The sequence below is a fragment of the Acomys minous genome (assembly GCF_964271855.1).
Source record: "Acomys minous genome assembly, chromosome: 4".
Classification (NCBI taxonomy): Eukaryota; Metazoa; Chordata; class Mammalia; order Rodentia; family Muridae; genus Acomys; species Acomys minous.
The window spans coordinates 77141635-77165546 of record NC_140486.1 but is presented as its reverse complement, the minus strand read 5'-3'; the positions used below and the strand labels follow the sequence as shown (position 1 = coordinate 77165546).

The 23912-nt window shown below is 44.4% G+C and overlaps 1 protein-coding gene across 4 annotated transcripts in view; it reads right to left on the bottom strand.

Moving 5' to 3' along the window:
• Window positions 1-462: 462 nt before the first annotated feature.
• The window catches only part of LOC311595414 (uncharacterized protein), a 41264-nt gene continuing 17814 nt past the window's right edge, over window positions 463-23912 (bottom strand). For 2 of the 4 annotated variants that reach the window (XR_014778432.1, XM_084778063.1), the window contains exons 3-5: window positions 18021-18131; window positions 5631-6647; window positions 463-1750 (exon numbers count right to left, since the gene is read on the bottom strand). Coding sequence is in view for 2 of the 4 variants with exons in the window: in XM_084778063.1 (XP_084634189.1) it covers window positions 18094-18131 (38 nt within the window). In the remaining 2 variants the exon portion in view is untranslated. The remainder of the gene's footprint in view (window positions 1751-5630; window positions 6648-18020; window positions 18132-23912) is intronic. The other 2 variants (XR_014778433.1, XM_084778064.1) reach the window with 2 other exon arrangements.

The window sequence follows — 23912 nt, the reverse complement described above, 5'->3', positions numbered from 1 at the left end:
GGGTCTAATGAGATTATTGATTCCCAAGAACTAGTTGGCTTCAGGCTAACCACCTCTTCCTAGCGCCTGAAATGTATTCTCCAGTGAATGTGGCAGTGTGTTTTCCTACTGGCTTTAATGCGCTTTCAATAGTCCTTACCTTATAATGGAGGAACTTAACAAATGCCATATCAACGAGTTGCTAATTGCTGATTATAGGCAACAATGCCAAGAACAAACTCTCTAAACATTCCCCAAGCATCAGGACACTTCTTCTGAATTTGTCTTGGCAGCTGTTTTCTCATTTTTAGATTCCTCTCTTCTTTCTCAATATGATACTTCTCCACCCCACCACTGTAATAGTAAGACTCACATTTGGGGGGAGGCGTGAGAAAATCTGGGGAGCCTTCCACTCGAAGCCTCTTCTGTTCATGTCTGTCACAGCTTCTCATTACGACAGAACAGAAATCACAGCGAGAGCTCCTGTCATAACACAGGCAAGAAATAACAAACTGGAGCGGAAAGAGACAGTTTTTATTGTACTTGGTTTTGGTTGGGCACAGAAATAAGCCGTCAAGGAGCATGGATATGCACATAAACACAGATATACAGTTTGGCAAAGTAAAATTGCATTGTCATAGAAGTGTGACCGTAAAGCAACGAGATTAGCTTCCTTGTCACACGTGTGGGAACCATCTGTCATTGTGCATGTACGCATTCTATAATTGTGTCTGGAATGCAGCAACATTTAAATTGCTGGCTTTGCAAATCTACCAGAGTCCTTTCTCAAGTCAACACCCAGGTTAGCTGTATGATTCTCAGAAATGCTGCAAAAACTCAAGCTCCGTGGTGATAATAGCCGTGTTTGGGAGACATGAGGTACGAGGAACAAAACACAGAGCCATTCCCAGGTGATGGGACCCTAACTACCCCTGTAGGCTCTGTCGGCCCTTGGTCAGTTGTACTGAGAACTCAGAAAGTTTCTGTCCCCTGCGCCGCGACACCTGCAAGCTGACATTCCTTCACCATCTACGGACCAGGCACTTCATCGGTCACATCTCTAATCTGTACAGCCACTCACAAGTGTGCACGCTATTGTTAGCATTAGCATGTTACAGATGAGGGACTAGCCTTGGAAAGGTTAAACGGCTTGCCTAGGGGCCCACAAACACTAAGTGAGCTCAGATTAGAACCACTGCCTAATTACTAATCTTCTGTCTCATTACCAAGCCTGTGACTCGAAGACAAAGCCCTTCATGCCACAATTAGTGCTGATATGTAAACAGCAAACGCAGAGGATGCTTAAGACCCTATAGCTCACAATGAAGATCCAATAACAAAGGCAAGGAACTCCATATGCAGTAACCAGGAGCCCAGGAGGGCTAGTGGATACTGCAGCCTCCCACAGCTCCACCCAAGGATGCCCGAAGTCTGATTTCATCCCATCCCCTGAAACAAAAACTTCTAGGTCTTCAAAGATAGCAAATGCATTTAAATGGCCCAGCTGAGATGTGGAAAGTCTTGTTAAGAAAATGCCCAAATTATCAAAGGGAAGTAAGTAGTTGTTTCTTTCTGACAGGGTGCTTTGGAGCCATGTTCCTCTCCTCTTTCTAAGGCTCTCTTGCCGCTTGGTCTCTCACAGCCTTGGTGCCCTTCCATAGCTGGTCTGCACAGGGGAAGTAGCATATTGTCAGCCGGCAGATGTCAGCTGCTATTCGGCCTGGTGAGTTCACTTTCGGAAGAAGGTAACCCAAAGTCACTGAAATTATATCTGCCGAGGAAATATACACAGTTAGCCTTCCAGGAAACATATCAAGTGAGGCTTCATGGCTTCTTCTTCCTCAAACCAGAGAGAGAGAGAGAGAGAGAGAGAGAGAGAGAGAGATCTGGACAGTCCCCTGGTCTTGTGCATCCTGCTCTGTGTGTCCTACTAACTCCAGATGTATCTAAAGTACTGATCCATAAAGTTAAGGAAACAAAACTAGCGATGACAACACTTGTAGATAAAGACGTATTAAAATGCAGAGAGGTCAAGAGACTTCTCTAGCGGGGTCATGGCTATTTGTTAAAGTAAAATAATTCTAATCACAAGGGATGGTCTTACTTTGCTGCTGTTCATACCAATGGTAACAACAACAACAACAACAACAACAACAACAACAACAACACACACACACACACACACAGAAGAATGAGCTTACTATTAGTGTAGCTCAGAGCCCCAGAGCTGGAGCACTGCCTTCCTGAGGCGGTAAAGTGAGTCATGGTACAGATGGCGTCAGGCTTCATGTGTCTGATGTTACAGGTCTCCACACAATGTAGGGGAAAGGAAATCTGATTTTAAAATTAAAAAATGGTATTTACATCCGCCTTGGCTCCTAACCTTCTATGGCTTTGACCAAATAATTTCAGCTAGTTGGGGGAGGGGTGTGGCATCACACACCTATATACAACCTCAGCGTTGAGCAGGCTGGGCAGCCTTATAGAATACAAATTATCTAAAAAAGAAATGACTTGGTTGATGTTCCACATGGGACACAGTCTACCTGTGTTAGAGTCCAGAGGCTGTTTTAATAAGTGTCCCTCCTCAATGCCTGTCTTCTTACTGGAATTCAGCAAGCACAGGCTGGAGAGTCCTGCTCCAGTTAACTAACCTGTGCAGTGATGTTCTCAGGTAAGTTATCTGCAAAGCTCTCCCAGCTTTTAAAACTATGGATTTATAGAATAAAAGAAATGACTGCTCAATAAATAAGTATAATAAACCGTGATAGTCCATAGAAATGGATTACCCCTCAGCAATTAAAAAGAAAAGAGTGAACCTTAGATATACACAACAGTGTGGACGAATTCCAAATATTTGTGCTGGGTAAAAAAACCAGACGACAAAATGGGAGGGGGCATTTATTTATGTAAGACCATAGAAAGAGGACCTTTGCAAAGATAAAGAGATCTTTGCCAGATCTTTACCGGGGGTGTCGTGAAACTTTCAGTGTGAGAAATGCGTTCATTATCTTGACGGAACTGATAATTCCCCTGAGTAAATGCATACGTCAAACCTTATGACATTCGACTCTTTAAGTATGTGACATTTACTATGCAATTCGATCTCAACAAGGTTATTGAAGGGAAAGAAAAGAGTAGGAGCTTGGGGGGAGGAGGGAGTGGAGATCCGGAAAGACAGGCGGATGGGAATCTAACTGCAGAAGATGACTAAGCTGACAAGGAGGGAGGGGTTCTGGACAGAGCAGAGGATGGGCCGTAAACAGAACGGGCTGCTGGCATCCTAACTGTTCCCCTTCAAAGGCCAGAGAAGCAATCTGGAGGCTATAAAAGCAAAGCCCGTGCTGTGGTCTGCACAAGCTGAACAACAGAAGGCTTTGCCTGCTGCCCAGCCATCGACTGTGGCTGCCAGTGTCACTATAGATGCCATTAGGCCTGTTCCAGAGCTGAGCACTGGCTGGGCATCCTCCGTGCCGATCACCCTCAGCCCAGGCTGTCATCAGGCTTGTAGACAGTAACACTAGGGGAAGACTGTGTTTGTTCAATAGCACCTTGGCTAGCCAAAAGGAATCTCCACATGGACTCCTGGTAAGGAGAAGTCCCAGATTGTCCTGGAAGATTGTACCAGCTCCCCACTGCCACATAGGCCAAGACCAGCATTGTAGTCTGTGTCCTTTTCTTTTCTCCCATCCTCTCAACGCTCCCCTCCCCACTTGTCTTTTGGGGAGGTCTAGGAGATTGCCACACTGTGAGCTCTGCTTTCTTCAGGCTAAAGAACATTACTGGAAGCATTGGCAGAAAAGTTAAATTGGATAAAGATCAAAGTTGATAACACTCCCAGTAAGCCCGCAGTTGGACCACTCTAAAGGCAGCAGTCCCGTTCACTTCTGATTAAAATGGAAATTGTCTATGAAGAACCTCCTTGGGACAAAGTTGAATGACGGAACTAGATTAAGCAAGCCGTTCATTACCCTTAAGTGAAAAATGAACAAAGTCATCACTCAGAGGCAGTAATGGGGTCGCAGTGGTAAAGTGGTAATTAAAAAGACACAGCCTAAATTTAGCTGAACAGTTCTGAAGATCCTCTAGGGCACTGAAAACAGAACATAGTCTCCTCCAAATACAAACTCTCCTCTGACTACTTCTAATCAGATTGGCGCCACCCATCATAGATAGATCCAATTACCTCGGCATATGACAGAACAAATATTACAAGCAGATTGTGCCCACGACCACTAGCTTGATTTTGCTGTTCTTAGAAGAAGGCATTTACTTCCACTAAGTCCTCATCACTCAGTACTTAACTCAGCTGCAGGTGTATGTTTCATCTGACCCATCCTGGGAAGCATCTGCACCCCACCCCCAACCCCACCCCACCCCCCCAAGCCACCCCCGCCACCTACTGCTGCCTTCCCCATTTCATAAAAGATCCTCAGTTCAATAAAAATCTTATCACTGTCATTTATTAAAGAAGAAAAATCCGCAGCTAGTAACATAGAAGCTAGCAGCAGTATTAACTAGACTCTGGACCATCGAGGTTGCTCTTGTTTTTCCCACACTTCCTTCCTTGTCAATAGAACATGCAGCCTTGGTTACGGTGAAAACTTTCTTAAGAAAAGTCAATAACAGAAGGGTCTAAATCCCAATGGCCCGGGCCACCCACTTCCCCATGAATCTTGGTGAGTCCGATAGTTTGGTAGAAAGAGTGATAATCTCAAAGATTGATTAGAAGTATACAGGAGTTGGAGAGATGGCTCAGTGGTTAAAGGCACAAACTGCTCTTTTAGAGGGAATGCAGTCCCCACACCACCCAAGTGGGAGCAGCTCACAGACACTTGTAGTTCCAGCTCCAAGGGCTCTAACAAGTCTGGCCTCGTGACCACAGCTTTCATATACACGTATGCAGTGGAGACACAAACACATGAACATGGTTCAAAATCATAAAATACATCTCAAAAAACTGGACAAATTTTACACCAGCTCCTTAGATGGGGAAATGGTAGGGATGGTACAATGCTTCCTCAATAAATGCAGATGAACCCAGGAACAGGCATGTGAGCTCACGTTATAATAGACAACAGAGTGTAGGCTTGTGGTCTAAGTGAGCCTTAAGTAAGCATGGCGAGCCTCCCAAACCTCCCAGCACACACACATCCTAATTGCTGCGTACCGAGGCGGTCAATTGCCACTATTACAGCTCTATTTCCCTCTAACACTAACTACCAAGCTCCTGCAGGTACACGGAGAATTAACAAGAAACATTTTGATTTCCTTAAATGAAAAAGAATCCAGGAAGATTAATGGAACAAAGTATTATAACTCTTAATCACCGAGGTTTCTCAAGCCTGCCAGGGATAATTAAATAGTCATCAGCAAATAACTGGAGGGTGAGGGTGAGGGGCAAGCACACCAGATGAGCCGAGTTGAGCAGAAGGCTCGGCCGGGGAATGAAGCCTGGAGATGCTTGCCTGTAACGTGCCCCCAAAGAATCAAACCATAATTATAAGCTAAGATTCATGGAGGGCTCTTCATAGCTCGGTGAAGGGCTCGTTTCTGAAGCCACGATGCCTTCATCCGTTGCGGTGGAGGCCGTTGCATCTGCAGAACCCAAAATGAAGCTAATTTCGGCTACATTTTCTTCAGCCTCTTACCTTTCCCAGGGAAGCATTTTCTTTAGAGAAACTGAAAGTCGAATTGATTAGTAGGACATGCTTTCAAAGACGGAACACGAGAGAAACCTCTGTCTCTCTCACAAACTAGCTGAAGAGGTTCATTGCTAACCACAAGCCGTACTGCCAGAGTTGTGCCCGCCCCGCTCTTGAAATAGGGATTTGATGGGGAAGATAGTCATATAGAAAAGTCAGGGCTCCTATTGACACTCAGAGGGAGGAATTACTAGTTGTCCTATGGGAGCACAGGTGTGGCCCTCCTCCGGACTCCTGTCACGCTGCTGAGAAATGCCAGGCAGAGGTACGGCCCATCTTTGTGCATGTGCTGTTGCTATGGGAAGTGGCTTAACTTTCTGTAGTCTGGTGAGAGATTTAAACCTACTCCAGTGTTCAGTAGCAAACAACTTCTTAATCACTTTCTTCATATTTTTCTTAATTCGTTTTAATCACTTTTAACATCAAGTCCGTCTACATCGCTGGCGAAGTGGGACCTCCAGTTTGAGCCTCAGACAGAGAGAAGCTAGGTCTGTTTGTAGCTATTGATGAAAGCTAAAGAGAAATCTGGCCAGACAGATCCTGGAGCCATGGGGAGAGGTGCGGAGTGTCTCTGGTGCCCCCAAGCGGCTTGTCTCACCTGGTGCACGCCACGCAAAAGTCACTGGTTTAGGGATTGGTTGCGGCGACCAATCTTTTGAGACCTTTTGGATTTCCGAACAAATAGTGCTTTCACACTCATGCCAACACAAGGCTAGCTCTGCTGTAACTCTGGTCCTGGCGGCATGTTTCCAGTGTCCCTAGGCATCTTCATGCCGGACGTATTTCTTGAGCTCTGGTCACAGCGGTGCGATAAGCTATTGAGATGGTTTTATGGCTGAGCTGCAGTCCTGGCGCAATCTTCAGATAGCTCTCAACTGTCTAGAATGCACTGCGATAAGACTTCAAACACAAGGGGTACCACGTTCTGACAGCAGATGAGAGAAGGGGGAAGGTTTATCCCTCCTGAAAAAGATCAAAGAAGGCTTGTGAAAAAAGAGGTTCTGCGGGGCGGGGGGACGGGGGGGTTGGGGGGGGGGAGGCGGTATGTTTTACAACCCAGGAGGAAATCACCATGTGGGGGAGAAGGAAGAAAGTACTGAGAACAGAAGATAGAGCCTAAGCCATGGAACAGGGTGTCTCAAGGGACACTGAGGAGAGGAGGAGAGCCTGGGCTAAAGAGGTGAGGCGCCTGGGTGAGAGGCCTCAGTGTGGAGCAGAGAAACAAGGTTATAGTGCCTTCCAAATGACAGAGGAGAGTCACTGGTGTCTTCCAGAACAGGTAAGATGTGATCAGACTGGGATTTTCAAAGGGTCTTGCAGGCAACATACTTAGAGAAGGAGTGTAATGCTAGAGAAAGAGAGGAAAGAGACCAGAGCTTCTTGAAGCAGGGTTTCTCTGTGTAACAGCCTTAGCTTTCCTGAAACTTGTTCTGTAGATGAGGCTGGCCTCAAACTCACAGAGACCTGCCTGCCTCTGCCATTGCCTCCTGAGTGGTGAGATTAAAGACGTGGGGCACCACCACCTGGCTGCCTTGGCATATTCTTAAGCACTGTTTCTGATAGGTATGTAATAGACTTGCAAATCTATTACATATAGAGATTGAGGGAAACCGGGGGATTAATGCCAGGCATCCAGCTGTGTCTATACTAGAAAGGTGCTCATGGCACTGCTGCCCGTATGTGCCCATGCACAGATGCCCATTTTTTTAATGAAAAAAAGAAAGAAGAGGCTTAGAAATGTTGGATACTGTCTCTATTAAGGTCCCCAATAGTGATGTTTTAAGCATGTTGTCTGGTCTTAGCCTAGTACTGGGAATGGAAAAGAAAAGCCACTCTGGTCTGCCAGTGCCAACGAGGATAGAGACAGGCCGACCGTGAGAAGGCTCTAAGGGCAGGCAGAAGACCTCTGAGCCAGAGGTGGAGGACAAAACATAGCCCACACTCAAGGAATTATGCCGAGGGAGGAGGGGCCAAAGGACAAAGGACCAAAGGGTAGATGAGGATGTGGCAATGTGGGGGAGGGGCTGGGGGGGGACAACAAGACAGAAAACTTTTAGATGAACTTTGAAGGTAAGGACAAGAAGCCAGAGGAACAGCAGGATGAGGGAAAGACTGGCAGGTGCACGTTCCACACGCTGGAGTGGTTTAAATTGTTTATGTGATGAACCAAAGGTGGTTCTTATGGGCGAAACGAGGCCAGGACTAGGCGAAGTTAGACTAGAGAGAGGCATGGAATGAATTCCTTCAAGGACTGTTTACATGCAGTCCTCTAAAATAAGAGGAAAAAAGAAAGCACAGAACAGGAAGTCCTCCTTTCAAATCGTCATCTTGGCTCATGGTAAGAGTGTGTCTTAGTATGTGTGCAGGCAGGGCCTCTCCCAGTACATCCATACTAACTGGTGCTGAAGAGCCTAAGTCTTTTCTTTCCTATCCTCTTCAGCACAGACCATAGAGAGTTTTACTTGCTTTTATTTCCAGGTTTTTATTTTGCTCTCTTTCAACCTTGAGTTAACAACTGAAAACACCAGACACAAAGGGACATAAAAGGAAAAGGCATTCTACTTCATCATTAGCTCAGCCTTCCAGGACGTAGGACCACTAACAGCTACAATAAGCCTCCAATCACCTCTATGTCAGCTCTTCACCTCCTGGTTCCGCTGGACCAATGAGGGACCAATGGCATTCCCCTCAACAACAGAGTTCAGCCCTGTGCAATTGACATCCCAGACAGTAAAAAATAAATTGCCAGCTATTCTTCCCTTCACCTTAGAGTCCTCTTCCCAAGCAAGAGCCTCGAAAAAAGAAAATAGCAAGTCTAGTCTTTAGTCTTCTCCACTCAAGTGCTATGATCCAGAGTGATGGATAAGAATTATTTCTCTAATATTCTAGTGACTACTTCCTTGTTTCTATATGTCACTTTTATCTTAAGAAAATACTAGATCTGGGTTACTGTATGAATGAAGCTTTGGTTTGAGTCTTATCAAGGTGAAGAAAAATGAAAAAAAATTTTTCTGCAGTAACCATCTGCCTTCATGGGCACTTAATAAATGCCACATACACTCTGCATCTTAAACTCCTTTCAAATGTACCTACCTTACACAGTTCCACGAAAGGCGGGTGACAGGTGTGACAGGTGCCAGCTGTCTTTAGCTTTGAAAAGTCCTATCTTAACACCAAGTGCATAGTTCAGTCCCCAACTGTCCTGGGAAGCTTCAGCTGTCAACTCTCTAGTAAGAGAATTTCATTTGAGTCTAGATCAGCTTGGCCCATGGGCATGTGCTTTGGGGATTACCTTAATTGCTAACCATTGTTAACAGCCCACTGTGGGCAGCACCATTCCTAAGCAATGGGCTCTGATCTGTGTAATAAAGCTGAACATAAGCCACCCTCCCCCATGGCTCCGGCCACACCTCTGCCTGTGGAGTGCGATCCTCCATCGGTGCTAGTGACGTTTGGAATGCCAAGCATGCCTATCTTCAAGCTCTGGCTTTGACTCTCCCCCAGCACTGGACAGGATCGTGACACTGTAAGCTGAAAGGCCCCCTTTCCTCCCCTGAGTTGGATTTAGTCGGGGCATTTGTCACACCGACAGAAGTCAGAACGCCAGTGCTCCCAACAGATACAACCATGGGGCTGTCCGGCTGCAGAATCCCCAGGCATACAGCATCCTGCAGCCGAAATCAGGGGTCATCACACCTTGCGCTTCTGCCACGCCCCGCGCTTCTGCCACGCCCTGCGCTTCTGCCACGCCCTGCTTCTACACATCTGCCTTTTGGCCTCTTTTTGCTCTTTCTTTCCTCTTCTGTGTCAAATTCTTTCTTTCCTTCGAAGATCAGCATTCTTTAGAAGAAACCAGAGCATTTTTGATGAAAAGTATAGCCCTTGTGAAACAACAGAAGCTCCTCATCGCGTATTGTGACAAGAAGATTGTTTGATAGTGACATGGGAGATGTCGCCCTCTAATGGAGAAGACATTTTCAGGCACTTAACTGCTCACTGTGTCATCCTGTGTCAGTCAGCTGTTTGCTCTGACAGTGGTTCATCAATTACACCCTCATTTTTTTTCCAGAACAAATTCTAAGTCTATATTTTGCCTTGGGAACAAGTTCCCCACCTTGAGTTTTCTGTTTCTTCAAGGAATTTTTTTTTTTGGAGACAGGGTTTCTCCGTGTAGCCTTGATTGTCCTGGACTCCCTCTGTACACCAGGCTGGCCTCAAACTCACAGAGATCGGCCTGCCTCTGCCTCCCAAGTGCTGGGATTAAAGGCGTGTGCCACCACCGCCCGGCTTCAAGGAAATTTTTAAATAAATTATGTTCATTACTATTAAGTTGATATTAAGAAAATATAGATAGATTAAAAACAATAAAATCCTCTAATCCAAAATAGTCTTAACCTTTTGTTTTTTTTAATGCTCTGCTAAGGATCAAATCCAGAGTTTCATGGATGTTAGATAAGCACTGTAGCACTGAGCTACAGCCCTGTCTTCTCGGCAGCTACATGTGTACATATATACATACCATACACATAACACATACGTACATACATACAATACATACACACATACAGACATACAACACATACAATACATACATACACACATACATAGCATACATGCATACATACAATACATACATACACACATATATACATGTATACACACAACACATATGTACATGCATACATACAATACATATATAACACACATACATACATGCATACATATATATGTATGTATGCATGTGTGTATGTATGTATATATGTATAATTTAGGTTGGTTTTATTTTCATTTTTTAAATGTTTTTTCACACAGTGTGTTCTGATTATAGTTTCATCTTCCCAAACTTCTACAATATCCTCCCTTCCTCACCTCCTATCTAAATCCAACCCCTCTCTTTCCCTTCTTCCCTCCTTTTCTCCCTCACTCCACCCCCCCCCTGCACTTTGTGCAGCCAAGTGTCTCTGTATTTGTTCCCATCCGGTGCAGGAGGAATCTTCTCTGATGATGGCTGAGGAAGGCACTGGTCTATGAGTCTAGCAGGATGTCGTTGGGAGTGTTTTTTACTGCTACATTCCTTTAGCAGAACTTGGTAGCAATATTTGGTTTCCTGCTAGGTCCCTCCTGCCTAGTCTCAGCTTCTTGGACATCCAAGCAGGGTCAGGATGGGTTCCATCTCATTGAGTGGGCTTAAGCCCAATCAGACATTTGCTGGTTACTCCCACAGCTTTGTGCTGTTGTTGACCTAGCACATCTTTCTGGCAGCCCATCATTGTAGATAAAGGGTTAGTGGTTGCGTGGGTGTTTGCCTTTATCCTTTGGGAGTAGCTGCATATCTTCCAGTACCATGAACACAAGCTACCTCAGGGCAGGCAATAGCTCAACCTCTCTGTGTTCACTGAGTTGTGCAGGTGTTGTCTTCAACAATAGAGCCTTATCATCAGTTTATGGAAAGTAACCTTGGCAAAAGCTTAAGTTGTTTGAGGTTCCAATGGAGCCCTTTGGTCAACAACCTGATGAGATGTAACCCATCCCCATTATTGGGTGCTTCACTTGGTGACAAGAAATGTCCAAATAATGTCTTCCCCGTTTTTTGGAGGTTACATTTAGATTGCCCTTACATATGTATATATTTTAGGAAGCTTCTACTGCATTAGGTTTCCATACAGCCCTTCAAACAGCCCTTAGTTTTAGTTGTCCTTCCCCCATATTTCCTCTCTCATCCTTCTCCGCCTTCCTCCTCCCCACTTGATCCTCCCTCCCCAAACCCCACCTCATCCATCCATACCTCTCTATTCTATTTCCCCTTCCTAGAGAGCTTCATCCCTCCCACCTGGTAACTCTCCACCACCACCACCACCACCACCCCCCACCCCCGTGGTTCTATGGACTATAGCCTGCTAACATCCACACGTAAGTGGATACCTACCGTATGTCTCTTTCTGGACCTGAGTTACCTCACTCAGGATGATTTTTTTTCCTAGCTCTATCTACCTGTGAATTTCATGACTTCATTCCCATTGTGTAAACGCTTACTTTGCTTTTTAAATGTAATCTGCATATGCATTTTTCTTTTCATTTGACCCATAGGTCATAATCATTTCTATAGTTTGATGGTTTTCTTTAATAAAATTTAATTCTTAAATGTTGAATGCTTGCTGTAACAATGCAAAGACTTGAAAAGGCATGTGTGCGTATGTGATGTTCCCTGCTTGGTGTAGTCAAGTTAACCTCTTTTGTAACCATCCATTTTTCTGTGTCTACAAAAAGTTTTATGCAAATACAGAAAGATTCTTACTTGTTTTCACAAAATTTGGCCTTGTTGTACATATATTATAAAAACAGTTTTTCTTACAGGTTTTGTTTACTGTCCAAGTTTTACTTTTTATAGTATGGAGTCTCACAAAAAACACCATTGTTTAAAGATCTTGTACATTTTAAATTTTAAAATATTTTCAGGAGTTTTTGTCAAATTATTTACAGTGTGTTGGAAGGAGTTCCATGCCCATCAGCTGGAGGAAGGGTCAATTCTTGTGATCTTGCTGGCATTGTCCACTATAGCTCCTTTCTGGTTTTTCCTTCTGATTGGCAGATAATTGTATCTGTTTCTCATTTCCATTCATACTTCCCCTACCACAGACACACTCAGGCAACCCCAGATTCATGAGGCTAAGGAAGGATGGGGGTACGATTGAGGCCAGAGTAGCACACACAGCAAGACCCCGTCTCAAAAGCAAATGAAAAACGAGTAATATGTTTAAAGCCTCTTGGTCCCAGTGTATGACTATGCTGAACCTTGGTTAACTTCATGATACCAAGAATATTGTTTATACCAGTTATTAGAAACCACAGCAACTGCTACCCAAGTGCCTTGTTTTGTATGTTTATCTATGTTTCCTCAGACTTGTTAAGTGAAATTGTTTTATTTATGAGCAATGACAACCATAGTCAGTGCCAGAGTCAGACATCTAGGTTAAATTCTAGACTTAGGACCTTTTTTTTTGAGACAGGGTTTCTCTATGTAGCCTTGGCTATCATGCAGCTTACTCCATGGACTAGGTTGGCCTCCAAGGGATCTGCCTGCCTCTGACTCTGGAGTGCTGGGATTAAAGGTGTGTGCTGCCACCACCCAACATGACTCGGAGCTTTTTAGTGATGTGACTAGATAAATTGGGCTTTCTTGCTGTTGCTTTGTTTTATTTGATATGTGTGGTATATCCACGTATGCGTTTTGTGTGTGCATTTGTGTGAGGATGTACACACACACACACACACACACACACACACACACACACACACACACACGCCAGTGCATGTGGAGGCTCAAAGTTAAAGTTGAGCTCCTTCTCCTGTCACCCCACCTCAAATCTGAGGCAGTGACTCACACTGAATCAGCTTCCGATTCAACAAGACTAGCTGGCTACAGCACTCCAGAGATGCTTTGTCTCCCCCCCCCCACCCCCAGCCTTGAGATTACAGGCCATGCCATGTACCCAACTTTTCCATCCATTTTCATGTCCTAATGTGGCCCCCATGTTTGCACAATGGGCACTTTACCAACTGAGCCATCTGCTGGCCCCAAGTTGTTTAGTCTTCCTTTGACTTAGTATCTTCATGTGCAAAATGGACACTGATAATATATAATTCATAAGATTGCTAAGAAATTAAACAATATAGAGAATGCTGTGGGGACAGCTCCAGGGGTGAAGTGCGGAACACACGTTTTGTTGGTACTATGAACATCTTTAAGACTCTCGATGCATATATAGCAGGGTGTCTAAAGCAGAGTTTCAACCCTGAGGCATAGAAATAATAAACTCCAAAGCCATGGAACCCATGCCTCAAATCCCAGGACTCAAGAAGAAAAAAGGAAGGTAGGACTCAAGTCCAGCCTTGACTACAAAGCAAATTTGAGCCAGTCTGGATTACAGGAGACCCTATCCTTCCAAAAAGGAAAAATAACAACAAACTCTAGAACCCCCAATCTCACCATATGCCAACCCTCATGAACAACAAGAGTTCTTGTTACAGGAATTTAATCTGAGTAAATAAACCAAAACACAAAAAGTTAATGTTCATATTTACCAGTTACAATAAATTTTCCACACTGAAGTTTGGCACCTGAACACAAAATTCCAAGAATGAATTTTAAAACCAATCGACTCCACCTTGAATCAATCAGGCTGCCTACAGCAGGCCTGGAGCTTGGACAAATGGATTGGTGATGGTCTTTAGCTAATCTATGCTATAAGGCGCCATCCTTGGGAAGTAGAGGCATAGAATCTTCACTTTGAACTTAGCAGTCTCCTCACTTGTTGTGCACCATACTCTAAACAGCCAGAAATTGCAATCATCAAGCAGAAATAGAAAGATGGAAGAGTTGGAGCAGGGAGCAAAACCTCTTTATGGGTCATGGTGGCCCATCTGCTGCAGGCTTTGGGAAGGCAACCGAGGCAGGCCTTACCTGTAAACGGCTGACATACAGAAAATTGGAGAGCTGCTAAGTCCTGGGTCAGTGATAGGGGGGCTTCTGCCGGACACATTGTTAATGGGGGACTCTGGTCAAGGACTCATCACATCCTGTAATTGCAGCACTTGGGAGACAGAGGCAGGAGGACTACGAAGTCCAAGGTCAGTGTCAGCTACAGTGTTTTTGGGGGGTAGGGGAGAGACAGACAGAGATAGAGACAGAGAGACAGAAAGAGAGAGAAACAGAGAAGACAGAGACAGAGAAAAAGGCAGAGACAGAGAGAGAAAAACAGACAAAAATATTACCAAGCTTATTGCGTGTAAAATCCCCTCATTACAAACCAGTGCCTTCCAAGACTCTCAAGACAGGGTCTACTACATAAGAGCCGATGTTGCTCTTTCAGAAGAGAGAAGTTTGTTTCCCAACACCCATGTTGGACAGCTCACAGAACTTGTAACTCTAGATCTAGGGGACCTAACACCTTCTTTTAGCCTCCCCAGACACCTGCACACATGTATACACACACACATACACACACACACACACACACACACACACACACACAAACCAAACAAACAAAATTAACCTCTGAAAAGTAGATTGTCTTCAAGAAAGCATGTAGCAATTGATCCTGAGTCATCCCGAGTCATTTAGTCTGTCACCAAGAAACATCATGGTTGCCCAGGCAGACGGTAGTTGTGTTAAGAGAACGGACTGGCTGACACTAATATATTGCTTTGCAGGTATATTTTAATAGTGAATAAGTAATTTGGCATTTTGCTTTACCTGACAGTCTTTCATGAGGTTTGTTGACTTGAGTGCGCCTCACTAGAACGGAACCACTCCCCGTGGGGATGGTGCCATGTGGTACCCTGCCCAGCTGAGGCCAGTGTCTCCAGAGACCCCCAGTGCTGGGGGTGGTCTCCAAAGCCCTCTGGGAGGCCAGCTGGCTGCCAGCTCTGCCTCTCTTTAGCACCATTTAAACTGAAACAAGCGGAACAGCAGGCTTTGAGGAGGGAGGACGGGAAACGGCCTCGAGGGACAGAGAAAACGGGCTGTTCACAGAACAAGAAACCCAGCATCTAATTGCAAAGCAGCTAATCGTAGAGCATCTAATTGAGAGGGAGCATCTGAACAAGGAGCGGAAATAACCCTGACTCCGTTCAGCTGAGCATGAGGCCCAGGCCCGGCCGTGAACAGCTCCTTTACCAACCAGAAGCAGCAGGGCTGCGTGCCGCACACAGGTGCCGGTGACGGGCGTGTGCACATTACCATGACAGGCAAACACAACATCAGGAAAACACTTAATCTTCCTGCTTCTCCCCAGGAGGATTAATAACCAGAGGGAGAGGGGGAGCTGCATTCTTCTTCATTTGGAAATGAGCTACCACTAATGCCAAGCCCTTCAAGTTTATAGACCAAATACCTGCTCGCACTAAAACTGCCACATGTTATAAACCTCACCTAGGAAGTGAATCCATCACGTTCTCTCTCCCTTAAGAATGGTTTTTCCCTGGAGTACATAACCCATTACTGCATATCTTGTAGAAATCAAATGCAGACTCTATCTGCTACCACAGAACAAATCGGTTTTGTTGAAAAATGCACAAATCATGACATTTTGTTTTGCTTTTAGCTTTGAGGCTTTTTTTTTACAGTTATTGTTTTGTTCTTTTTGCTTGAGTTTAGCCAGTGATCCTTAAGACATCACTGCCCACGGACTTAGCCAGGGGTGAGAAAGAGTTGGTACCCTTGCCTTGGCCTCCCGACTGGGCACCAAGGGTGGTACTAAAGCCAGCCTGGACCTCACAGAGAAGTAGGCGCTCACAGCTCCCTTTCATTTACCCTAAATCATTTTCTGACTCAGTTTCCCTCTCTTTCACACAGATTTTTGACAAGGGAGCCATGCATGCAGCATCACTGACACCGCCTGTCACCAGGCTCACTGCTCTGTGGCGTCTGGCATTGCCGCTCATCACTGTGCCCCAGGTCCAGCACTGGCTTCATTCTAAGAAGCTTCTAACACACACACTTGAGAAGGGACTCCACAGGGCTGAAAGAATGAACTATGTATATTTAAATAAGAGTTTTTAAAGGGATCTAATGGCTAGTTATAGTGCTAGAATTTAAGAAAATTAATTATTTTCAGAATGCCAACTAGACATCATGATAGGCAAGCTCTTGAACTAACATTCGTTCTCACGCCTCGAATCACAGCAGGCATTCTGCAGCAACTGTGTGTCAGGGACGCTGCTGGTAAAAATCAGGTGCTTTTTGTATGAAATTTAGAAGCATCATGTAAGGATGATTAGCTCAGCCTTTCCTTATATTTTGGCCTTATCAACGTCTAACCATATATTTGTCTTTTTTTTTTTTTTGAAGGTAAGTTGTGTATGAAAAGTAGGAGCAAACAAAAGATGTTTTTTCTCAAGGAAAATGTTTACATATGTAAAGACCAGTTTGGATGGCTGGAACTCGTGAATGCTTTTATTGAATAGGAACTGTGAGTGAGACAGCGGCATGACGCGACCAGGAAACGGCACCTTGGACAGCTTACTCTCCGAGGACGCACAGCTGCTCTGTTGATGCCCTGTGCTCAGGAGTATTGCTAGTAATGATGAAACGGACAGCACTTTAAGGATGGGCTTAAGTCAGGCTTCTCCTACTGTGTCTTCATACAGACCGAGCACGGGGAACCACAGTCATTGTTTTCTGGTAAAGGTGGAGTCCTGAGAAGGCTTATCTTAGCTTCCTGGTTGGCAGAAGTGTAGAGAAACAAGAGTTTCCACTGGAACCAAGCATGCCCCATGCCTGCCGAAGCCTTTGTTGACATGGAGAGATCTTGGAGAAATGTAGTTTTTCCTCTACTAACTTTTCTTCCATCATCACAAGGAGAGACCACGATGTTGAGCAGAGCCGACTACTAGAATTTCGGAAAACTTGCAGGCCGCACAGCAGAGTGCCAGAGCCCACTAATTGGAGACAGCATCTCACTGAAGACAAGCCATCCTCACTAACATTCATGATTCTAGACCAGCGCATCACTAAGCTCATTTCAGCTCAGGGAGGAAAATGCAGTCTGTATAACAGATCTTTTTAAATATTTGTTTCCAAGGGAATTACTCAAAACCTATCTACTATACACGGTCTATGAGTTGTTTGCCATTTTAATGAAATAAAAACTCATGGTCAATGAATTTAGGATAATCCTCAAAGTAATTGTTTAAACACAAAGTAATAACGAGTCTTAAGTCAGGCTTCTTAGAAGTTTGAAGTCCATGAGCTAAAAACTTTAATCTATCCACTCAAACAGAAACAGAGTGACAAGGAATTTCTTTCTTGAAGCCTGGAATCATTCTGAATGTGATCACACCAATATGCAAAGGCCTTCTTGAGCTTACTGCAGAATATGCTGTGAGATTCACTTAGTATTAAGCCTTCAACGCTTTTGCTTCATTTTAATTGCATGTATATATGTCTGGTGTGTGATACTGTGTGTGTGTGTATGTATGTGTGTGTGTGGTATGGTGTATGCGTGTGTGGGTGCATGAATGTGTGTGTATGTGTGTGTGCTGTGGTGTGTATGTGTGTGGTAAACATGTGTGTATATGTGTGTATTTGTATGTTATGGTGTGTGTGTGTGGTACATGTATATATGTGTGTGTTGTGGTATGTAAGTGTGTATGAATGTGTATGTGTATGTCTCTGTGTGTGTATGTGTATGTCTGTGTGTGTGTGTGTGTGTGTGTGTGTGTGTGTGTGTGTGTGTGCAGGTGCCCACCAAGGCCAGTGGTATCAGATCCCCTGGAGATGGAGCCCTTGGCATGAGAGCTGGGAACTGAACTCGGATCCTCTGGAAGAGCACTCACCACACACTCGTAGCCACTAAGCCATCTCTCCAGCCTCCAAGTGCCTTTTGTAGGTGCTAGGTTTGGTCTGCACTTAAACTTCTTTTCTCCCCTTCACATATCCTTTAAAACCTGGAAATAGAGGAACAGATCTTTTGAGCAACATTATCCTAGGTTTTTCTCCAGACACCCATCTTTGTTTGATTTTCATACATTGACAAGCAAAGGAGAGCACCTCGTTGCTGTTAGAACCTCAGGGTTTCACGAAGGAAAAGCACAGACACCTCATTAAACAAAACCCCTGCTTTTACAGCCTACAGATTGGGGTCCAGTGTGAAGGACCAGCACCCCCAGGGAGCCCTTCACTCTCAGCTGCCCACTACTCAAGGCAGCATCAGGCCTACTGAGGTTCAGAAGCCCCTTGGCTCTCTCCTCCATGCATATTGCATGAATTTTCCTAAGGAGCTCTGAACAAAGGTGTGCTCACTCCAGATAGAGCACTAACAGCAGACCAAAAGAACAGCTCTTCCCAAATTGTAGGGAGCCAGTGAGCTTACTGGGGTCACGTTTCGATAAAGGGTTGCTTATAGGAATGCTTATATGGATGATGCAAAGGAAGTTGCATTATCAAAAAGGCCACCCAGGCCGGGCATGGTTGTGCACACCTTTGATCCCAGCACTCCGGGAGGCAGGGGCCACCCTAGTGTGCAAAGTAAGTCTAGGACAGGCAGGGCTGTTACACAGAGAAATCCTATCTTGAAAAATACCTTTTTAAAAAAGAAGAAGAAGAAGAAGAAGAAGTGGGCAAGAAGAGATGGCTCCAAGTTAAAAGCACTGACTGCTCTTTCAGATGTCCTGAGTTCAATCCAGCAACCACATGGTGGCTCACAGCCATCTATAATGAGATCTAGTGCCCCCTTCTGGTCTGCAGGTGTACATGCAGGCAGAGCACTGTGTATATATAACACTGTGTGTGTGTGTGTGTGTGTGTGTGTGTGTGTGTGTAATTTTAAAAAGGCCACTGAAGCCTGTGCAATGACTCACAAAAGCTGCACCCCTGGAGATCCCAACATGTCTTCATAGCAAGTCTTTACTGCTTATATGGCTTTGGGGGGGTGCAAAAGCTTGTGAACCTTGTAATTTTCAGGATTCTTGCAAGTTTTGTTTTCTTCCCAGGCCTTGTGTGTTTTCCTAGCTTTCTGGGACTGATGAGCCTTCTTCCTCCACCAAGGAGAAAATAACTTAATGGGATGGGAACTGCTACACACAGTGTCTTACTTTGAAGATGAAACTTTAATTCAGGTCAGAAGGCTTTCTTCCAGCTAGCTACCACACTAGTCCCTTTAAAACATTGGTGGGCTGGAGAGGTGGCTCAGAGGTTAAGAGCACTGGCTGCGGCTTCCAAGCATTGGCTTCCAAGGGTCCTGAGTTCAAGTCCCAGCAACCATATGGTGGCTCACAACCATCTATAATGGATCTGGTGCCCTCTGTTGGCCTGCATGGGTACATGAGGCAGAGCACTGTACACATAGTAAATAAATAAATAAATAAATAAATATTTTTAAAAATTTGGTAAACACCTAATATGTCAATGTAAAGTCAAATCTCCTTTCCTTGACTATTAAGGTTTCCTTTTTGTGTATTTTCAACCCTGCACAAAGACCTCCCTCTCTCTGAGGCACCCGTCTTTCCCTATCACACACCTGAGTGGATTCAGTGTTAGCCAGCTCCCTTTGTCGTAATCACTTAGACCATGTCAAGAGCATTTGTTTTCAATTTAAATCTATCTTCTCTACGAGGCTTTGGAAAAGGACCTGTACTCCCTGGGATTCTTCTCAATAAACCCTAAATGACTACATCTTCCTTTGGACATTAACAAGCCTAGAGGGTACAATACGTACAGATCATTCATAACAGATAATACTGGTGTCTGCAGCACAGGGGTCTTGTCAAGAACCCCATAGTGTTCTTGGTTCTCTGCAGAAGACAAATCGCTGTGTTTTACCATAGTCCCAGAGCACAGATGCAACCGTTATCTTCATTTCAAAAGGCGGCCATCTTCAGTAAGGGATGTGTCTTTAAGCTCAAGAAAGTTAAACAACGTGGCCCCATGTTATTCAGGCAGTAGATGGGGCAGAATTTGAACCTAGGAAGTCTGGCCTTAGGAGCCACATCCTTGGAGGTAGGGAACAACACAGAAGGCTAGAGAGCTAGGAATCAAATAAATTCTAGTGTCTTAGATATTCTGGGCAAAGGTTCTGCCATAGGGATGTATCCTCAAGCCTGGAGCCACATTCTAACAGCAAAACTATGCTGCCCTGCATATGTGTGTGTGTGTGTGTGTGTGTGTGTGTGTGTGTGTGTGTGTGTGTTACAGGACAGGATGGTGCACTACTCTATGTATCAAGAGCAGGGGTGATGGTATAGGCACTCGGGCATCATGGAAGAAGATACAGCACTTAGTGTGACCTGGATAGTTTTTCACGTTAGCTAAAAGTATCTTTAGGTCTACCAGATGAAGAATCCAGTTCTGTTGTTTTGTTTGTCTCTTTGGTTTGTTTGTTTGTTTGTTTGTTTGTTTGTTGAAGGTTTTCACTATATAGTCCTAACTGGCCTAGAACTCACTATGTAGATGAGGCTGGCCTCAACCTCACAGAAATCTGCCTGCTTCTGTGCTTGAGACTAAAGACATGTACCTCCACACCCAGCAAGGACCATTTTTTTACACTATAAAGAACAATGGATTAGGTCATAGTTTTATAACCTTAACCACCTTCTCCTTTTTATTGAGAAAAAAAGAAGTATTTTAAAGCAAACCAGTGTCTCTGTATCAGTTTGGGCTATTAGAAGACCTTATTTTCTAAATCTTGCCAGAACACTGGTGTTTCACCCACTTTGAGCCCCACATAGCTTCGTGCCAATTATTCTGCTTCAAACTAAGTCATGGATTATTTTGATACTCACGGCTGATGTAGAAATAATAGTTCTTTGCATTTTTCACATTTGGAGCGTGGGTGTGGGGAAATGTGCACGTGTTACGGTGTGTGCGGAGGTCAGAGGACATCGTTCAAGAGTCAGTTCTCTTCTTCCATCACATGGGCTTGGGGACTGAAATCAAACCATCAGGCTTGGCAGTAAGTGTCTTTACCAACCGGGCCATCTTGCTAGGCCAGGAATAATACTTTTAAACACAATCCCAGAAGGCACTGCAGTAACAAGCAAATGATTGTGAAAAAGATTTGTGGTTGGTATTGCCAAAAGAATGGCGGGATGTTCCTTTTTACTGAACATAGCTAAAAGGCCATGATTGAATCATATTATCTCTTTTGTTTAAAATATTAATATATAATATTTAAAAATTGAGCTGAGTGTGGTGGCGGGGGCAGAGGCAGGAAGATATCTGTGAGTTCAAGGCTAGTCTGGGCCACACAAGTTCTAGGACAGCTGGGGCTACGTTGTGAGACCCTGCCTCAATCCAGCCACCTCAGAAGGAAAGAAAGCTGACCATCTGAGGCTGCTGGCTTAGCCTTTAACCCCAGCACTCCAGAGACTGGGAGAGGAGACTTCCTGTGAGTCTGCGGCCAGCCTGAGGTGCTTAGTGAGTTCTAGCCTGGACTACAGAAAGAGAATCTGCCCAAAATACCAACCAATCATGATAATTATATTAAAGTTTAACTGAAATGATTTCAACAGAAATTACACAATGTAATTAATATAACTGACACACAATGACTTGTTACCAATTTTAAAAAAAAAAGAAATTACTGAGATGAGTTAAGAGGGAAATTAAGAGAACATATTCCTTGAGAAATTTCAGTCAAGGTAGAGTAACATTGAGACACACAAACCTTTGGCAAATATCCTCCCTAGACAGTGCTTCCTGAAATCATTAAGGATGCGTTGTATCAAAACACAAAGCAAATCCAATTAAAGAAGAAGCGTGAGGCTTAACAAATAAGGAAAGCAGCCAAGCAGTGCAACAAAGAAGGCACGTGGGGGCAGGCGTGGGACAAGGCCACACAGTCACAGCGCCCTGCTCAGGAGTCTGCTCAAGGGGCATCATATTAGAGTGCATGGCAAGCGAGGGGTGGGACCAATCACCTACCAGGAGGTAATTTAAGGGAGAGAACGAAGTACAGAATGGCAAAAAGGTTACGACAGGAAGTGCATGAGACACATGGCCATACTGCATATAGTGTCAGGAAGCAGCCAGAGGAGAACGCTACTGTTTAACTGGCTTTTTTTCTTTTTTCTTTTCTTTTTCTTTTTCTTTTTTTTTCTTTTTCTTTTATTTGTTCAGTCCTGGATTCCAGCCAGTGGATGGTGCTGCCCACCCTTAGGGTAACTCTTCCCTCCTCATTTAAACCTCTCTAGAAACACCCTCACAGACATGCCTAAGGTGTGTCTCCTAGGGGACTCCAAATTCGAAGAAGATTAGCCATCACAGCCATCATATTTTTCTAATAATAAAGTAAGGGAACATAAATATACATGTGTATTATGTATTATATATAATAAAGTCAGGGAACACAACCATTCATATATAATAATTATAATAAGTTAAGGGAACAGAACTCCCGCCTCCCCGTCATACACAGATGCAAATACACCAAGCTGTCTCTGACTTTGAGCATGAAAGAAAGAAGCATCCATTTGACCTTTGCATGTCTTTTTGACCTTACAAAGCCAGAGGGTTATCCATACAGGAAGACCTTTCAGTAGGATGAAGCACATGTCACGGTTGATAGCAAATCCCCTTCAATCATATCACAACTACCCTTTTCAAAGTTGTGGGGCACAATGCAAATAATAATCCTTGGTAACAGTGAACCAAAGATCAGGGAGGGAAAGAGACGGCTGGGAAACTACGAAAAGATAAGTGCATTTCTCTCAGTGGGGTGAAGAGGAATTTTGAATGAGAGGTGCATGTGTCCTTTAGATACAAAGGAACAAGTATAGAGGAAGATTTAACTAATAAATATTCCTACTGACACTTCATGTGACATAAAACCTGTCACTTCAGGTTCATATATAAGGAGAAACACTATTTGCTTCCTAGCTTAAGACCCCTCTGATTCCAAGAAACTGCCCTTCAGTACCCTTGCAGTTTGAGTTAGAAAGTAGCCCTGCCTCTTGTATCTCATGACCATCAGCCCTGGGACCTGAGACGGGCCTGAAACAATAGTAACATCCTCTCACCAAAATTCTGCTATTTTGCCTGTGGCAGCCATCTTGCAGTAACTCACTAAAATGACAAACAGGAAGAGAAAGAGGAGGGCACTGGCTGTGTGTTCTCTAGGCCTTTTAGGAAACATGGAGTTCTTCCTTTGGCTTCATACATGCGAATCTACACCTGCACCACCCAGAGAAGCTCACTGTGTGAGGACTAAGGAGGAGGAGCCTGAGATGCTGGAGCCTCTTCCGCTCAAATGCATGGCCTATGTACAAAAAGAAATATAGGACCTGGGCTTAAAGTGTTTTTCTTTTTTAAAAAAATCTGCTATTTTTGCTAGCTAATGCTCCAACACACACACACACACACACACACACACACACACACACACACTGTGACGCAACTCCCTTCAAAGCACATTTCAGCCGGTGCCTGATACCCAAAGCAGGCTGCCGTGATGCAGTGATGTCTGCAGGCGGATCCAGCCCCTGTGGTCCCGTGCGCATCATACCCTACTTCTGCGACTTGGCTGCCTGGGACTTCAGGCAAGTTCTCAAACCTGTTACAACTATAGCTTCCCCACTCGAAGGCGAAGGCCTCAGTACTCAACGCCCACAGCCTTGTCAATGAGCTAAGGAGATAATACAGGAGGTGCTTAGGGGTCTGGAAATGTTATAATTTCTTTACCTTCTATAGATTAAATGTGTTGCATTTACTATGAAGTATTAAAAGTTACGCTG